Source organism: Pectinophora gossypiella, chromosome 17 (genome assembly GCF_024362695.1).
Source record: "Pectinophora gossypiella chromosome 17, ilPecGoss1.1, whole genome shotgun sequence".
Taxonomy (NCBI): domain Eukaryota; kingdom Metazoa; phylum Arthropoda; class Insecta; order Lepidoptera; family Gelechiidae; genus Pectinophora; species Pectinophora gossypiella.
This window is the reverse complement of record NC_065420.1, coordinates 4,558,161-4,578,767: the sequence shown is the minus strand read 5'-3', so window position 1 is coordinate 4,578,767 and position 20,607 is coordinate 4,558,161. Positions and strand designations below refer to the sequence as shown.

The 20,607-nt window shown below is 35.9% G+C and overlaps 1 protein-coding gene across 1 annotated transcript in view; it reads left to right on the top strand.

Moving 5' to 3' along the window:
- Nucleotides 1–11,875: 11,875 nt before the first annotated feature.
- The window catches only part of LOC126374415 (YLP motif-containing protein 1-like), a 61,660-nt gene continuing 52,928 nt past the window's right edge, over nt 11,876–20,607 (top strand). The window contains exon 1 of the mRNA XM_050021059.1: nt 11,876–12,250. Within this exon, the coding sequence (XP_049877016.1) occupies nt 12,043–12,250 (208 nt within the window). The 5' untranslated portion in view covers nt 11,876–12,042. The remainder of the gene's footprint in view (nt 12,251–20,607) is intronic.

Sequence of the window (20,607 nt, the reverse complement as noted above, 5' to 3'; positions counted from 1 at the left end):
CATTTGTTCTCTTTATTAGTTATTACGAACTGTGCTCTAATTACTTACCACTTTGCATGAGTTACTACTTACTAATGTGTTTCTGTAGAAGTTAGACTTTGCTGTAATTTCCATAATTATTGTAAGTAAAAATAAAAGTAAAGTAAAAATGTATTTAGTGGACCAGTCATATTAACAACTATGGGTACAGGGGGGTTGAAATGGCCACATCGCAGCAATTCATCTAAGAAAGCAATATATTGCAATTTGACATTTGCGCATATAAAAGTAAGTGCGCAATGCACATAAATTTCAAATAGCAATATTGCTTTTTTGGATGAATTGCTTCAATGTGGCCATTTTAACCCCCCAGTTATGATATTATTACAGTACAGTCATTGGTTAGTGGCGGAAAATGCAGTAAGTATTAGTAGTAACTCTTTAATATTAGTAGTTACTTACTCTTTATTTTATGAGTGAGTTTCATGTTCTACGTTTAATCAGGAAATTACAGAAATTCGTCTTTATGGATTTCCCACATTCCGTTTAAATTAGGCATTTTATACAAAGTTTTCTAAGAAAAGCTATTTTGTTTTATCGAAAATCACTACGGGTTATGCAGAAACGACAAAGATAATGCATTTTAATAGGTAGGTAGGTACCTACTTCTACTAATAGGTGTTAATAGTCTGTACCGAATAATGATGTCTTAAATCATTAGGAAATCGGATCATAAAGGTTTAAAAAATTAAATGTCGCTTTAAATTCCGAGTTTTCCCAAATACGTGTACTTCCGTGAAACTTTAATTATGTAAGTAAGTAATTATTATATAAAGATTTAATACCACTTAGCATTTTTTGGATTATAGTATCATTCTCGCTTTTATCTTGTTCTTGGGAGTAAATGCTTACCTTTCCTGTGACTTTTCTCCGAAATTTACTCTAGCCATAGAGGCGGCCATTCAGCTCGCGACACCAAACACTTCAGGACCCCGATACCAATCCCACCGGCGTGGTCGACGATTTCCTTGAATCAGCTCTTATCGCTATCGACCCCCTTAGGTCCATTAATTCTTTCAAATATTTTTCCTCTCAGACGACGCCCTCAGCCGAGATTCCACCTCAGGCCTGTTGTCTTAAACGTTGTACCGGGTGAGAGCCTTCAGCGCTCCCCATTTGTCCGGCCAAGTAGTTAATGCTATCTGCGGCAAATCTACAATAAGTCACGTCAAAAAAAATAAAAAATCTCCGAACATTCCTCGCACCTCGTCTCAACTACCTTTTTACTACGAATCAGATCATGCACATATCTACTTTAGATTTATCATCCTTTTCATTCTTATATCGTGTGGGCTGTGAGGTGAATTACCAATCTCTTTTAAAAGTATGTCTAGGGCCCTGTGCAGCTTCTTCCTCGGCTATACAGGTTGTGAAGCTGCAGTAGTTTTAGGCGGATGAGACGTTCAAAGTGTGTTACCTACTAAATAAAGATGTTTTTTAATTTGAATTTCAATTACAATTCGTGTAAGAAAGAGCTGTAGTCCTGTCAAATTAAGTTGTGTTGTTGTAGTTGAATATGTACTTAGAGTTTAAGCTAGGTATTTAGAGGAGTTTTCTTCGAAGTCACCTCCCTGAAGCGACGGGACACCACTCCCTCTGGCTAGACTTAAGAAATACTTATATCAAAATGATAAGGTTTCGTCATAAAAAGTGGTATTACGTAGATGTGACGCAAGTTTAGACCCTTGTAATTTCGTGCTTTAGAATAAAACAGTCTTATCAAAAACGAAATACAGTTTGAACTACAATACAGTTTGTAGACTATCTCTGTCAGTTTTGTGTGGTTTGTTTGTAACTTAGCAATGCAGAAAATCCATCCTTTTACGTAGTAATAACTAAAGAAATCCTGTTTAAGGATGTTTGCAACTTAAAATCGAAGATTATTCCAGAAACTATTTAAATAAGTACCTCTTTTAAAGTGTTTTTTTGGGTCGTGCCTCGTGATATCTTCCCTTCGTCTTGTTTTATTTTGTTATTGGAGACCCATCCATGCCTTTCCTGTGACCTTTTGAGTTTTATATAAATACTTCGAACTCAAACATGTAATTAGCACGCCATGCCGGAATAAATGAATACCTGAACAAAACGATGGACATTATAAAGAAAGATAAAATGTTTTTAGGTTTAAATTATTAATAATAAATTAATAAAATATTCTCTCTTCTCTCTTCTTCTAATCCCATTATCTCCTGTTGGGATGTAGGGTCGAATAACAGATTTCCACTATTCGCGATCTTTTTAATTAATAAAATAATTAATTCATTTAATAAATCTGGATAACATACATTATAAAATAACTTAATTGTATAACTACTTCTTTTGCTGTATAACCTCTAACTTTAAAAATAAAATAAACTGTAAATGAAAAAATAACACACTATGTATCAATTATTATGATTACTGGGTGCTAATATTACCAAGGATCTAATTTCTGACTTACAAAACCGAGATATTATGTTTGGTGTGTGATTAATGTGTGTATATTTTAATGTTGTAAATGTATGTGTGTTTTACCTAAATAAACTTTTTTATTCTTATATTAATTTATATTTACCACTTTATAATAAGATTAATGCCGGATAGTGGTAAAAGACTCGCCCCGTGTTACATGGGACTTAAAACATAGCTGGCCAGGAGTGGGCGTATTATACCCACATCTGCCTACCCGTTGGGGATACAGGCGCGATAATATTTTATGTTTATAATAAGATTACTATGTCATTATCCTGTCAAAGCCACATTTCTATAGTCTACCGAGGACTTTCTAAAACGTTAAAGTTATCGGCTTAGTGTTAAATGTCATAATTTGGTCGGCAAACAGCCTTACACAGGAAACAAAAGCAAGAGAAAGCCAGGACTTGTTTACATGTTCGAAACGTGAATGTGAATAATGTGAATAAAAAAATATTAGTAAAAGAGGGGAGAAAGTATGTAAAGCGAAAAGGGTCCAAGTGGCTTTTGCCTAAAGTATACACTTAACAAACACTTTACACAAATACTTGTGTGGGAGGGAGTTAGCACATTGAAGCAATTTATGTAAAAAAACACTTATGTTATTTGACGTTTGCTGACTTTGCGCACTTATCTGCATTGCAAATGTCAGTGAGGGAGTTTCCAGGCTACGTTCGCCAAAAACAATATAGATGGCGTTGTACAGGGGGGTTAAAGTGGCCACATCGAAGCAATTCATTGAAAGCAATATTGCTATTTGACAGTTGTTTGCATTGCGCACTTACTTTTATATGCGCAAAATATTGCTTTCTTAGATGAATTGCTTCGATGTGGCCATTTTAACCCCTCAGATTTTTCTTCTTTGTTTTTTGAGGAACGTAACCCTGTGGTCAAGAATCAAATAGAACTTTTAATGTTAGGTGATCTCTCAAATAACGAGTCAAGCGGAATAGGTAATAAATACACTTACTTTTAAAGATATTTGAAATATTCTAACGATATTTTTCGTCACCGACCAATAGCGTTGCCTTAAAGTGAAAACTATTCGTAAGACCGTTTTTGAAAAATCACATTCGAATGTGATTTGTGTCAACAAAACCTCCCCATAGACACGCCAGTTTCAATCCAGGTAAAAATTGTGGTTTAAATTGAAAGAAATCGACTCCAAATAGACGCTTCGCTTGGCCCCGGCTATTAGCCGTAAAACACCTCCACCAACCCGCAGTGGAGCGTGGCGTGGTGTATACGTAGTATGCTCCATATCCCCATCTGTTAACTTGTTGCCTTCGTGCAGCAGTGGGACGTATACTATAGGCTTATAATGTTGACAGTTTTAGACTGTCTTTATTTAGTAATCAGAATTTCATAATTTATCTTTGACCTAAGAAACTACCCAACTCCGCGAATAATGACATTGTGATTGCGATCCTTGTCATACACAATGGCAAAAGCGGATCATTTGCATGATTTTCTCTCATACAATCGCGTCCTACATTCAGTTGACGTAATGAGGCCAGATGTACATCGTGTCTGTAGCCTTTCGTTTTTTCAATTCATAACCTAAAATAAATATTCTTCTAAAAAGGTACTTAATGAAAAAGTTTGCATTAAAAAAAATGCGTTGAAAATGAGGTTGCTGGTTGAAAAAATGCAATAATAAGTGGAGATCCTTGGGGAGGCCTATGCCCAGCAGTGGGCGTCGTACGGCTGATGATGATGATGATAGCTGTTTGCCCGGTTCAAACATAGTTTGAATTATCACGAAAGAGGTACCGTTGAAAGGTTTGCGTTTGACCAAATTCATACCTAATACTAGAGCTAAGTGAAGAAACATAACACTTACGCATGCGCATTTTCTAGGTCTAGAATCTATGAGTCTATATTTCCTACAATCCAGAGACTAGACGTTCTACTGTAATTTATTTATTTACTTATATCAGGTAACAACTAACTGTCAGTACTAGTACGGCTTGGAAATAGACTACTCTGGGCGCCATCCCACTCGCGTCAGACAGAGTACTGCGGGGCGGAAGGTAAGAAGGAAACCACTGCTCTATTTTCCCTAAAAAGTGGCATGGAGAATGCTACACCGACAAGAGCGTGGCTCTTAAATTTGTGATGATAATCAGGTAACAAAGACCCATAGAAATATATACCTTAACCTTCTTCTTATTGTATTGGTTGTGAGGTGGAATACCAACCTCATCAACCCTGGTGACAGGGTTATGATTGAGCCGCCAAAGGCCCCTGACATGGATTACTCACTTATATCAGTAAATAGTAACCGGAACCAACGGCTTAATGTGGCTTGTGAAGCACGGATCATCTTACTTTCGGACAATCAGGTGATCAGCCTGTAATGACCTAACTAAACTGGGGATCACAAGGTGTTTTTTGTGATATCTCCCACTATTCAACCACTACCTTAAACTAAAATACATATTTAACATTATAAAAAATAACAATCACACAAAGTCGACACTTTTTGTGTTGTATCGGAGTGGTGTACAGTCATGAGCAATATAATTTACCCGCTTTAGGACTCTGTCGCACTAACAAAATTATTTGACATTTAGTGAGACTTACAGTACAATTTGTCAAAACAGTTAATGTGACATGGTACCGAAGTGTATACATATTAATGCTCGTGACCGTACGGTGGCAGTCTACCACGGAAACTGGAAGTCCCCCCCCGCATGAAGGCGTAAAGCTTGCTCGTCGGCAAGTTCACCACGAGAGCACTGAAGTTTGTGTTGTGACGCGACTCCAGCTTATGTTATCCTTTCTAACGTTACCAAATTGTGATCATTGATGCGTACAACACTGACAAAATATGCTAGCCGGTGCATTGGTAACAATTTGTACGGAAATTATACGATACGCGAACCAAATACTTAGTAACCTGTCGTAAGTGTATAGAGCAATAGAGTAGTCTTCATACGGTTCCGATTGGCCGCGTCTAGACAATGCGACTTCCTTACCACTTTAGGTGTGTTCAAACGAAGTGACGTAAGACGCTTGGTAAGTATACAAAATATTGTTGCATATGAAAATGTCTGTGTTCTTCTCTGCTGGCCTGAGAGCATACTCCACACAAAAATCCCATACTTACCGTATGCCACCTAGCCAATGAGCTCGCGACACCAAACACTTCAGGACCCCGATACCGATCCCCACCGGCGTGGTCGACGATTTCCCCTCAATCAGCGCTTATCGCTATCGACCCACTAGGGTCGATTAATTCTTTCAAATATTTTTCCTCTCAGACGACGCCCTGAGCCGAGGTTCGCGACCAACTGGGCTCCCTCAGGCCTGTTGTTTTAAACGTTTTACCGGGTGAGAGCCTTCACGCTCCCCATTTGTCCGGCCAAGTAGTTACTGCCATCTGCGGCAAGTCTACAATAAGTCACGTCAAAAAATAAAAAATAAACGTATATCACCTGCCGCGTAAGAGCGAGCGAGCCAGCGTGTGCTATCCTACTTACTCCTTAGCGGCTTACGGCCAATTAAAACTAAAGTAAGACCCAGGGGGGGTGAGGTCAGCTCCCGATACGAATTGGTGCGGGGCGGAGAATCACCGCTCTATTTGTAGTATTATTCTTTTTTATGCTGAAAGCTATCATGGTATATTTAGCTTTGGCTATGGAAGAGATAATCAGAAGGACCTCCCGCTTAAAAGAGGACTCGAAAACTTGTTACCTTTAAATATCATTTTATAAGTGAAACAAACCTTTACATGCTTATTTAATTTTTGTAGGTTAACATTCAGACGACGCGCCTGGGGGGTTAAAATTTGTTTGCATTGCGCACTTACTTTTATATGCGCAAATGTCAAATTGCAATATATTGCTTTCTTAGATGAATTGCTTCGATGTGGCCATTTTAACGCCTCTGTTCTTTTAAATTTTGTACCGGGTGAGAGCGCTCAGCCTTTTGTCCAAACAATTATTAAATGCGGCAAATCTACATAAAGTTACGCTAAAAAAAATACGTAACAACTTCATAAACATAAATTAGAATAAGAATTAGAATAAGTTTATCCTGTAAATGTTTTGTGAATTTGTGTGCAATAAAGTGTTTTATTATTATTATTATTATTATAAATTCCTTATAATCCTGAGGACAGCACGAATAAAAGTAGTTTTCCTAGTAATCTCGTATAAGTAGACGCTATGGATGTATTTCCTATAAACTATGTAGTAGGTATAGGAAGTAGGACATTGGTTGGTCGCATCGTGGACAGTGGTACACTGCCGCATAGCAATAAACATTATATTTCCTAAGGTCTATTGTTGTTACGAGTATAATATATTGCTGTTTAAATGTTATTTACTGTTTTGGAGTTCCGCCACAGAATACATAATAGTACAAAGAGTTCCGGACCGAATATGGAAGACACATCAATAAATAAAAAATGTAGATTAATATGTTACGTTATTCAAACAACTTGAGGAGCTTGGTGGCGCAGCGGTAAACGCGCTCGGTCTGCGATTGTTGAAGTTAAGCAACTTCCGCAAAGGCCGGTCATAGGATGGGTGACCACAAAAAAAAAAGTTTTCATCTCGAGCTCCTCCGTGCTTCGGAAGGCACGTTAAGCCGTTGGTCCCGGCTGCATTAGCAGTCGTTAATAACCATCAATCCGCACTGGGCCCGCATGATGGTTTAAGGCCCGATCTCCCTATCCATCCATAGGGAAGGCTCGTGCCCCAGCAGTGGGGACGTTAATGGGCTGGTGATGGTGATTCAAACAACTTATTATTGTGACTAATGGATTGTATGTTGACAGTCTCCGTGGTCTAGTGGTTAGACCGTTGGGTTCAGGACCAGCAGGTCTAACATGCGCAACGTAAAATTATCGATCGATTCAATAAATTTTGTCGAAATCGATAAGTTTGTTTTTTCCCTAAAATGCGTGTCACGTGATTTTATTCGTATTTTGACAGAGCGACATGACTTATTCCGGTTCACATATTAGCACTAATCGACAAAACAACATAATTATATCGTCAGAATCGATAAAATGACCGTGGCAAAATTTTATCACGTTGCGCCTGGTTACTGGAGGTCGATCCCTATGGGGATTTTTTCCAAATCACTTTGTGAGACTGTCCTTTGTTTGGTAAGGACATTGCAGTCGTGAATCACATGGTTGTCCGAAAAAGTAAAATGATTCCGTGCTTAGGAGGGCACGTTAAGAAGTTGACCTCGGCGCAGAGAGTCAGGAGCCTTTGGCGGCTCAATAGTAACCCTGACACCAGGGTTGATGAGGTTGGTCATTGATATTACAACCTGCTCGAGAGAAGTGACGTCAAAAAGAAAAGAAAGCTAGTACTTAAAGTACTAGTACTTAAAGCAGTTAGGTACTTGATTGTTGGTACCACAGTAACATTTGACGAGTGCTAAATTGTGAATCATACCTAGTGATGATGGCAAAGGTACTTATAGAGGTACCTACATAGAATGCTAATTTAAATTATAATGTGACACTCATCACGTATGGTTCTACGCATGAAGGAAAAATATTATTTAATTCATATAGAGATATTCCATATTGGGAGCTATGGTAGCCCAGTTGGTAGAACGCTTACCTCTCACTTTGATTGTCGAATTTGTTTTCAATTTTATGTTTGGATCATAATGATCATCACGTGCTCATCGGTGAAGGAAGACATCAATAATGAGGAAACCCACATTCTCGAGAAATGCATTTTCGGAGGTATGTGATCTAACCTGTATTGGGCTGTTTTTCCCTTCGCGGGTTGGAAGGTCAAACAGGCAGTCGCTTTTATAAAAAACCGGACCTGTCAGATCTTCAGGAGGTAAGCTGGACCTGTGAAAAATGGGATAGTGCTAGAGGGATGATGATAGAGATATTTCATATTATCTAATTTAAGAGCCACGCTCGCGGTTTTGCTAGGGTGCAATGCTGAGGAAAAAATGAAATTATTTACGACATCATATTAAAAACCTCAAAATTAAACAATATTTCTCCACTATTGAATGGATGTTATTATACATATAAACCTTCCTCTTGAATCACTCTATCTATTAAAATAAAACCGCATCAAGATCCGTTGCGGTGTTTTAAAGATTTAAGCGTACATAGAGATCTCTCTCTCTCTATTTAAGAGCTGCGCTCTTGTCGGTGGAGTAACCGCCATTCCTCTCTTGAATTGAAGGGAAGAGAGGAAGGGGTAGACCTAGGATAACATTTATGAAACAAATAAAAGAGAAGGTGCAGGTCGTGTCGTATCGGGAGGTGAAGGTTTTGGCGGGAAGAAGAGAGGAATGGCGGTTACATAGAGATATAGGGACAGAAAAAGCTACTTTGTTTTATACTATGTAGTGATTTAGCTGACACATTTTAAGTACCAAGTTATACAAAAAGGTAACATAAATATGATCGTCAGGTCTAAAATAACAAAGATTATTAGTATCATCATCTCCCTAGCATTGTCCTGTTTTTTACAGGGTCCGCTTACCTAAAGATTTGACAGTTCCGGTTTTTTTACAGAAGCGACTGCCTGTCTGACCTTCCAACTCGCGAAGGGACACCACAAACATTATTAAAGAAATTAGATTAAAATAAAAATATTAGGTACTTACAATGCATTTGTCAGTAACATTCCCAATAGCTAGTGTAATACAGTTTACTGCCGTTATACGAGTAATTTAGTTAATTTGGACGAGTTATATGAATACCGAAACCTACTTAGCGGAAATTCCACTGCTTTGATATTTTTTTGTCGTGATTTATTGTAAAATTTCCGCCTATTACCTACTTTGCCGGACAAATGGGGAGCTGTCACCCGCTGATGACTGCTTTAACCTCATAAGGCAGAGATTTCCAGACACAATAGTTAAACAATGGGGTTTGGATTTTAAAAGGACTTTCGGCCTTACGACTTTAATTATAAAGTTTATTTCTAAGAAAGAGAAAATTTAAAATGTAACAACGATAAATAAAATAAATATTATTTAGGACACCATAGACACGGATTACATTTATAACATTACAATGACATCACATCAAAAGACAAATAACGCACACATGAAATATTTTCTTTAAAGGAACATGGAAAACGAACACTGAAACTTATACCTAAATTAAATGTGATGTCATGTCGGCTGGGAATAAAACGTCCTCAGCTTAAATACCTACCACACACAATATCATTCCAATAATATCTACATACACTAAAAGTCGTCCTTAAGCCTTAAGCAAACTTCTTGCTTCTATTCAAAGTTAGCTAAGTATTTCGACCTAAAAGCCAATTTTAGGTCTTAATCCAAATGATTCTGAATTCGTTTTTAAGATTGATGCCGTATTAATATGTCCTATTGACCTACTAATTTTGTTAATATGTTTTCAAAAGTGACGTCACTTTTAAATCGGGTTGATCTACATCGTTAATTTGTACTTGATGTCAATTAAGGTAAAAGTCGACCGTATTGTCCAATTTTAATGAGTCTAAAAAGTCCACATTACAAGAAATGACAAATAGCAATATTGCTTTTTAGATGAATTGGTTTTAAGTTGGCCTTTTTAACTCCCCAGATTCATGTTAAATGATGGCTTCTAGCTTAACATTTCGTCAACTGACCAAAAAACTCATGTCATGCTCTATGTCGAGCAGCGAGAGATGGTAGCATATCTGCTAGCTGTTAGTCTACCTCTAAAATATTTACCTCCTGAAATATCTGTATAATTATAAGAATTAGAGAATGACGTTTCTCACATCTGCGGATTTTGCGCGACGAGGCGGTATTCAATTACACGCAAGCCAATGTGACCGTAAAACCGCCAACCGCGTCGGTGCGCGGTGTCGTATGTAAGTCGCCTAAATATTACTTACACAGAAAAATCAATCTTTTTTCTAAATCTTTTATGGAGCTACTAAGCAAGCCGTGTCACCGTCATACACGCTAGCCTTATGCTGGTGTGGTTATTTTAGTATAAGTATATAAGTATATATATTTGCTTCACTACTTAGCTTCTTCTATCGTGTGGGTTGTGAGGTTAATTACCAACCCCATCAACACTGGTGTCAGAGTTATTATTGAGCCGCCAAAGGCCCCTGACATGGCTCATGTAACGACTACTTACTTACATCAGTAAACTACTTAGCTGTACTGTACGGTACAAAGACAACGACCGTACATTGTCACCTCAGCACTCTTCATCAGCTTCTATGTTGTTCTGGGAGCGAATAAAAGCATAAAACACGTCCAGCTGCTTGTCTACAAGAAGATGTCGTAAAATCCGTCAGAGGGGTCGTGTAATTTCTAACATGCTGGACAATTGTTTCTCTGTCACCATCCTAGGCCATCATATCAACAGTGGCTGCACGTTGTCTTTGATTACTTGTGGCTCTGCCCAATCCATTAAGGATTACGGGCGTGAGTTTATGTATTATGCCAAGTATGTTAATTGCACAAATGGAGAACGCTGAAGGCTGTCACCCTATACCGGTTTTAAATAACTACTTATATTAAAAGGGATAAGTATTTGCCTACAACTGATCGGATTTGGTAAAACTATAAATATTTTATGCCTTATTTTAATTACAAGAATGTTACGAAACACAAAAACAATGTGACAAGGAGACAGGAGTTAGCATTGAAAAGTACAAAACAGGGTGCCCTGTCAGTAAGTATTACAATAAAAAAGCGGCCAGGGCCAAAAAACTTTTCAATAATATTACATTATTGAAAAATTTGATTCGACAACCGCCCAAAACTGCAATTAGCCATAATTGCAAAAATCATTAATGTGTACGTTTTTAATAGATTTAGACGTTTTGGTAAATTTTATTTTTTAAAATAAGTATACTTAAATAAAAAATACCAAAGCGTTTGTTTGATTGACAGTTTTTACAGCAATTAGCACTTAAAGGCAAAATAAAAATAACATTTGAATACTAAGTAATGGTCATAAAATAAAGGTGATTTATTAAGGACCATCAGAATTATTTATTGCAAGGGATTTATCATTGATTTAGGTAGACACTTACATGATGTTGGAGTTGGACAAAATGCATTATAATAAATAAAAAGATAATCTCTGGCTTTAAAAAAAACCTTGTTTCTTGTAAAAGGAGTTAAAAATGCAGCCAATAATGATGAAACCCCTCCATTCTGAGCACAGGTTCCCCTTCATACATCCACTTAGCACATTTTAGGTTGAAATTAGCGTGTTTCTATACGTATACCACACGCAACCGTAATATAGGTAACTTCCGAAACAACTTTTCTCGCGCCCTTGAAAGCGAACATAGCCCCAGCAAATGCACTTAAAGAAAGTGTGTTGCCTACTTGCTTGGTTTGCGTTTGTTAGCTTCATTTATAAACGTTGCGTGATTGCCGCGCGCGCCAAAACACAAGGTAATCTCGCCGCGCGCGGACGTTGTGCGCATGTGCGATTGACCGCGATATGTGAAATGTGATTTCGCGTTCTAATTTTTAAATTATTTCTTTTAATTTCAAACATTTATTATTTTTAAATTATAAAAACCTAGTTTATTTTTCAAGCTGAGACTTATTTTTTCCAAAATGCGTGCTGTGTTTTTGATCTGTGTGTGTGCGTGTGCCGCAGTAGTAGGACAGGATATAAATGCAATGAAAAATATGCCAAAATATGACACTAGATATGACTATTTGGATGTAGATGCGATATTGGACAGTAAAAGACTGGTGAAGAACTATGTGGAATGCTTGGTTAACTCTACGCGGTGCTCGCCTGAGGGAAAACAACTCAAAAGTAAGTAAAAAATGAACTTATTAAGGATTAAGTAAGGTACAATATTCTATATAATATTACTTAAAAAAGGTTTTTTTAAAATAAGACTGTATGTGGTTAGAGCCCTTGGTATGTCCTTCAAGAATAAATAAAGGAACGCCAACCATCATCCGGTTGTACAATTTTTATGTAAATTAATATTTAAATATAGCTGAAAAAGACGAAGGCGGAATTGGTATTTTTGATACCAGTTTTTTAGAAGTTTAATAAGCATAAGTTTTTATACGTGCTCAACTTGTTGAATGTTATGCATTCTTTGCTTGCAACTAGGTAATTTACAACGTTGACAAACTTGATTACATTAAGCATTATTACACCTTCATCCGAAACCAGGAAAGAAACATAAATTTGGGAACAATATTTCGTTCGGCCTACGCAGAACAACAAGTTGGAAAAATATTAAAATATTTCAACCATTTTTTTATTTAGGTACCTAGGTAGGTGCTTACTTATATACTATTTTTGATGCCTGATTTCTGTCTTAATCCGATTTATATGACATTTCCGTCAGTGATTACCAGATTACTCAATCAGGGATTGATAGCCTATAGAGATATGTAAATTATCGAAAGTATGCAAATGTATAGAAGTATGTATGTCTTATGGACACGAGACGAACATCTAGGGCAGTAACGTGTTAGTGGCAATGCATTACCATTTCTTGCTCTCTCTTGGTTTTACATGACTGATTATCACTGTTCATTCTTTTCACGCTTGGTTAGGACCCTCAGCGCTCACCATTTGTCCGGCCAAGTAGTTAATGCCATAAGACACGTGAAAAATACATTATTTTCAAGGGATTAAATACTTGGCTAAACAAACGGGGAATCACGACATTGTTTTTGCCTTGACTCATTGTAAGGGTTGCCTTAAATAGTATTAACTACTTAGCCGGACAAATGGGGAGCGCAGAGGGCTCTGGTACAAAAATTATAAGACAACAGGCCTGAAGGTGCCCAAACTTCGGCTCAGGGTGTCGTATGAGAGAATTATATTTGAAAGAATTAATCGACCTTTTGCATTAGCACTTGTAGCATTAGGCGCTGAATGAAGATTTTGGTGGAACGGAATTGAAGAAACGTTTAGAAGCTAATTTGAGCCATTGGGCAATGGTAGGATTCACGATAAGTACTGGTTATCGTATATTAATATGTAGCAAAATTGAAATTGCACTTGTAAATTGACTGCAGAGGTCGTGGGTTCGATGTCCGCGAGTACTTATCTACCTTAACCTTTAAAAAGTTAACAAGAACCTCGGTACCAATTATAAAAAAAAAATCTTAAAGCGGCAAAGTCAAGGCCAATAATAATAAAACATTACCTCAAATATATATTAAGTAAATGAGAATATTTTCCGTTATAATAGCTATATATAACCTTGGTGTATGTATGTAGGAGTATTTCCCGTGAAAAAGGCGTCTAAAACAAAATAATTAATTCCTCATATCTAATTACTGATTCTAAGTACAAAAAAACACTACTTAGTTATATTAAAGACAAAAAGATAGGCAGGTCACACCAGTATTTTTTATCACCCTTTGTACAGCCATAAGATCAAGGGATCATCCGTCCCTTTCCTTTTTGTCGGATAAGAAAAGGATAGGTAAAACTTAAAATAAAATTAGGAGGTGTCTGCAGGAATTGGGGCTAATAATTCTTTATTGCACAAAAACATAAACTCTGGACATTTACAGACGAATGAAATAAGCACAACAGGCGGCCTTAATGCTGAACAAGTTTATAAAACACTTTACTCATATTTACCGCGATAGTGTTATACAATATTTGACGTCTTTACAGGAAGTGACATCTTTTACGTAAGATATTACCTATTAATCTTTTTTATTTATATTTTATGTATTATTAACTGATTACATAACATACCGTTTAATCAAAATATTTTAATACCTCTTTACATGCGTATAGAATTGAGATTTTTTAAATTATACAGTTGTTAACTGGTAATACTCGTAAGTATAATGAAATCTATTGACAACAATAAATAATTTAGATTTTTGACGCAACTTGTGTGAGTTTCTTCAACTGTTTATTTATTATTACATTTTTGACGAAACCTGTGGTGGATGCCTATTAGTCTTTTTGTTTTTTTTTAAATATTATTACCTAATTATCGATTAAAGTCTTTGTATGGCAATACAAATGTAAGTATATACGTGTATATATACTTATAATATATTATGTACGTCATTGAGATTTCATAAAATAAAAGACGTAACGAACATACTACATACAGCTTAAGTACCTATAAGTAAGTAAAAAGTGTGTCACTCGGAAATGCTTGTTTCTACGTGCAAAGTATATATTAAAGACAAGTTGAACTCAATAATGTCCTCCAACTGAAATAAAATAAAAGCATTATACTCAATATAGTTTTTAAGGCGGAAACAGACATTGCATTTTTACGGAACTGCAAATCAAGGAATCAAGGCGGTTACGGAAAAATACCGTAAAAAATATATCATCTAGATTAAAGTGCATTATAAGGTAAATCTTAATCCAAAACCAGCGAATGTACAATGTAAATACAGGGTGTATGACATCGTAACGAAAACTTTGAGGGATGCTTCAGACCATGATTCTGAATTGATTTCAAGTGGACTTTTCGGGCGCAAAAGTTTGAAACTGAAAACAATTAAAAAATAAAATTTCATTAATTTTCTGACAGACTCGGAATCACGATCTGAATCATCCCTGTTAGTATTTGTGACGGTGTCACTAACACCTATAACTATAGAATTGAAAATAATAAAAAAAAAACACAAAGAAAACATTAATCGACGGAAAATTCCACTTGATATTAACTCAGAATCATGGTCTGCATCATCCCCCTCAATATTTGTTACGATGTCACTAACACCCTGTATATCAAAGCAACATAGAAGCAAGTACTTGTTTTTAAGCATGTACCTATGGAGAATGCTGAACTATCAACCAAAGACTTCACTTAGATGATGTAATTTTACGCACATTAATACAATAAATTAATACAATCACCACAACATATTTCTTTATAATAAGTGTTTTTTGTTTACTAAGTAATCATCATCATCATCAGCCCATTAACGTCCCCACTGCTGGGGCACGGGCTTTCCCTATGGATGGATAGGGAGATCGGGCCTTAAACCATCACGCGGGCCCAGTGCGGATTGATGGTTATTAACGACTGCTAATGCAGCCGGGACCAACGGCTTAACGTGCCTTTCGAAGCAGGGAGGAGCTCGAGATGTTTTTTTTTTTTGTAGTCACCCATCCTATGACCGGCCTTTGCGAAATGTGCTTAACTTCAACAATCGCAGACCGAGCGCGTTTACCGCTGCGCCACCGAGCTCCTCAGTTTATTAGGTACTAGAATAAAATGATGATGATGAAAATGTTTATCAACTACTTATTTTTAATTCAAATTGAGTAGAGTATGACGAAATTGATTTAAACACGAAACTATGCTCAGTAATAAGGCTAAAACGTGGAACATACCTAATTGTTTGAAAAGCTATTTCAGCTACAGTTTGTAAACGAAACGAATTTTCAAATTAAACTCTATGTATTAAGGCAAATAATTGAAACTTGGTGTTTCAAAAGAGTTTTTAATACTTATAATATCATGAGCTGTTCTTCTAATAACATAATAGTCATAAGCAAACTTTTTACTGACCTACTAATTTGTTGTTTATCCATACTAATAAATGAGAAAGTGTGTATGTGTCTTATATATGTTTGTCTGTCTTTCACGACAAAACCGAGCGACGAATTGACGTGATTTTTTAAGTGGAGATAGTACAAGGGATGGAGAGTGACGTAGGCTATATTTTGTCTCTTTCTAACCCTCCACTTCCCTTAAATTGGAGGTGGAAGTTTGTATGGAGCAGTCCGCAATTTTCAAGGTAGAAAGCTATAAAATGGTAACCGGACTATTTGTGACTAACAAAAAAATCGTGCATCATTGTTTTGTGGAAATCTGCCCCCAACCCCTTGAAAGAGGGGGTGAAATTTTACATGGATCTTTTCGTAGTTTTCAAAGTAAAGCTGACAAAATCATTTTTTTTCTATTTAACTTATTTATGAATATAACAGCCTCCGTGGTCTAGTGGTTAGAGCGTTAGGCTCACGATCTGGAGGTCCGGGTTCGATTCCCGATGGGGACATTGTCGAAATCACTTTGTGAGACTGTCTAGCTTTGTTTGGTAAGGACTTTTCAGGCTTGAATCACCTGATTGTCCGAAAAAGTAAGATGATTCCGTGCTTCGGAGGGCACGTTAAGCCGTTGGTCCCGGCTATTAGCCGTAAAAACACCTCCACCAACCCGCAGTGGAGCAGCGTAGTGGAGTATGCTCCATACCCCCTCCGGTTGATTGAGGGTAGGCCTGTGCCCAGCAGTGGGACGTATATAGGCAGTTTATGTTATGTTATTATGAATTTTAATAACGAAAAATGTAATAATAAGTGCGACATTTTGTCACGTTTTTCTATATACAGGTTGCTTTTTCATACAAATTCCATTGTAATTTCGTGTTTTGTCATTTATTAAAAAGTAACTGATTTGACTAGTTGGAAACTACCCTATATTAGTTCCTTCTTCCTACTGTTGTCTTCATGACCCCTATCGAAGGACATCTCTCGTTTCCGTAAATTTTCCTTTAAAAAAATCCTACTGTATAAGTAGTTTTACGATTGTCTTCAAATACTCCTTCCCACGTACAGACATAGATGTTACAGATAAGTTTTTTGATACCCGCACATCTCGAGCTATAATATATGACCGTGACTGATAAATTTGACCTAACAGGCTGATTGCTTGAAGTTAAAACTCTAGATAGGTATAAACATTTATTTGAAAGGCAGCATTCTAAGTTAGACTTTAAAATAATAATTTAATCTGTGTATTTTGTAACCGTTGAAGGCCAAATTAGAGTGGTCAAGATGCGATGTGTGAACTCAATATTAAAAATATAAAGATTTTTCAACGTGATGTAAATTTGAGCATTCAAAATAGGAAACACTGAAGACTTACAAAGCAAATAACATGCAAAAAAAAACTATTATATTCAACATAACATAAGTTGACGATTATCCCAATGGAGCAGTCAGAGGTACATCTATAGTAAGATGAACTAAGTACCTATACCTCACCTAGCATTCTGTTAGACCAGAGTGATAGGTGGTGAGTTGTTTCGCCGCAATGGAAGGTTTTCATTTTTAGGATAAAAAAAAAGTTCTCAAGACCTCGTTAGATGGCGCTTATCATACGTTACTGGGTCAAGATGCCAATGATAGAAAAAAAACTTTTATTTAATTTAGGAAGTAAATAAACGAAATAAAGAATACTCTACTTATTTTCATTCTCTCTGGACATTCTGATAAGATTTTGTTTTATTTCTTCATTATTTGTTTATTTCCAAAACATAATCAATGTTTTATGATTTCAAAAAGAAAAACACAATATAACGTTCCGTTCCATGCAGTAACCTACTAAGTTCAGTATCTATTCAGCAGCTAGGATAAAAATTAAAAAAATAAAAAGAAAATTCCTCATTATTATATTCACTCGGATAGCAAATCTTCAATGAACTTGATTCCTATCTAGATGTAAATCAATGATAACAAGTGAGGTTAAATCAATAAAAGGAATAGGTCTAGAATAGAAGCGCGGTTGATCTTGAAGTGGTTTATGCAACTGACGGTAACATAATTGCAGTTGCAGTTTGGTTTCGCAAGGTTTCCACGCGCGCTGTGTTTTGATTCCGTTAGTCAATATTTAATTTTTCGCATTGTTCGCGTGAACTTGGTTGGTAACTGGGTTAGCCAATGGCCTAGGAAATGTTCCGCAAAAGATGCGTAACATTTAATATGAAGATGGAATACGTGTGTTTAGAGCTAGGTCAGTAAGAAGATAGATATTGCATGATGAAATTCTTAGAACTGCAGAGCGTGTGAATGCGTGCTTTCTGATGAGGAAGAGGGCCACGCAAATGGAGGAGACTTGGCAAATGTTTAAAAAAGGTTTTTTTTCTGCTATGTGCCTTGTGAGGTGGATGACCAACCTCAGCAACTCTTAGAGTTATTTTTGACCCCCAAAGGCTCCTGACAACAATAATGGATTCCTGTAAGCTGATGCCTTAGGCACCTTAGGCAACTTTTAAACTAAACAAGTGTAAAATCTAGAAGTTATTGTTTTCTACCAAATAAATTATTCTATTCAGTCAAATAATTTTGTCCTCATAAGTAGGTATTACAGTTCAAAGAACATCCTTAAAAATATGACTCGTAATTAGTAAACAAAGTCGTATCATTAATCAGTATTTGGAATTGTTATTAATTGGTATACCTACAAGTATGAATACATATAATTTGTTACAACAAATTGACTCTAAATAATATTCCCTTGCCCTTTGCCATTTTTTATCCTTATCAGAAACATGACAACACTACTTACAAGCTTCAAAAAAAAAAACCTCTTCGAATCGTTTTCTTTTAATTTTGATATTTGTAAATTATATACATACTTTTTATAGTATTTTTTGTTATTAAAAAATATCTGTAAAAACTGGTGAATTATTTGAAAAAAAATATTAATGTGAAAGCTTTAGTTATTGTTCTGAGGTGAAAGCCATATGCAAATAAAAAAGTATAAGTAATAATTTCTTTTTTCCTAATAAATGGCATTAAGCAAGACTTTTTTAACGATAAGTGGCCTTTCTTAAAAGTTTTGAATAAAAAGGAGTACTTATATAAGATTTTTTTTCTTTCTCTGGCGAATATTTTTTCAATTATCGAACAGGAATTTCCTGCCGAAAGTTGACATAAATAAATTCTCATCGGTAATTGAAATATCTACGTTCCAAATTGTTTCTCAATAACTTTGCAGCTGGTATTCCTAATGGAATTATTACATAGCCTAGTTAGATTAATGTTCATTTAATGTTATTTTGGGAAATAACATTAAACCACAATTAAAATAATATTTGACGTGTCTACGTCAATAAAGTGGCGATAAAAGTAGATATGAAAACACGTGCTTTGTTTGTTGTTGGGAAGTTGTAATCGATTACTTAATATACAAGCAATTAAGCACGTAATGTATAAAACTAAATAACATATAACTGATAACTAGTGAACATTTTTCTTTGCTCTGATATATAGTCAAACTATAATTAAAGTTTGGGAACTGTAGACACATAATTATTTAATGTTGTGACTAATATAAATGAATATTTAGCAAGTTATTAATTCTAAGTTTAAAATAGCTCTAAACTTTTATAAACACTTACTTTATTTTATTTTATTTATAGACAACAAGATGACAAGTCTAAACTTACTATACCTAGGTACCTACTATCAGTTTTAAAACTGTCAATAAAATAAAATAAAGTTTGAATCCACCAAAATCGGTACTAATACCAAAATTAGATACGAAACAAAAAGGAAACAAAACATTATGTTCTAAAAATAAATGACATAACACAGCCAATTATTAAATAACGACACGTTTAAAATAGAGCTTACAAAATAAATGCGACAAATAACAAAATTTTGTATAAACCGACGATATATATTCCAGGAAAGTAAGTAAACATATTGTACGTGACGGGAAAGACAAGTTATTCGAGTTTGTACTGGATTCCACTTCCTATAGCATACTCACTTATTTATATACACTTTTGAATGTATGCCAAAATATTCCATACGAAAATTTACGATCTTATGAATACTGAGCAGACGGGATAAAAAGACCACATCAAAGCAATTCATCTAAAAAGCAAATTTGCTATTTGACAGTTGTTTGCATTGCGCACTTACTTTTATATGCGCGGGACAAATTGCAATATTGCTTTTTTAGATGTGGCCTTTTTGATCCCCCAGTACTTTTTTGACGTGACTAGACTTATTGTAGATCTGTCACATTTATTATGACATTAATAACCGGACAAACTACTTACTTATTAAAAAAGTAATAAGAAAGTCAGAAGGAGGTAAATTCCTAATACAGCCTATACCCGGTGGGGACATATCACGAAAATCACTTTGTGTTCCCTAGTTTGGTAAGGACATTTGGTTAGGTTTGTGAAGCATCATTACAGGCTAATCACCTGATTGTCCGAAAGTAAGTAAGATGATCCGTGATTCGGAAAGCAAGTTCCGGTTTCCGATCGTTAAGCCGTTGGTTCCGGTTACTACTTACTGATGTAAGTTAGTAGTCGTTACATGAGCCATGTCAGGGGTCTTTAGCGGCTCAATAGTAACCCTTACGCCGGGGTTAATAGGGCTGGTTACTCACCTCACAACCCACACGATGAAAGAAG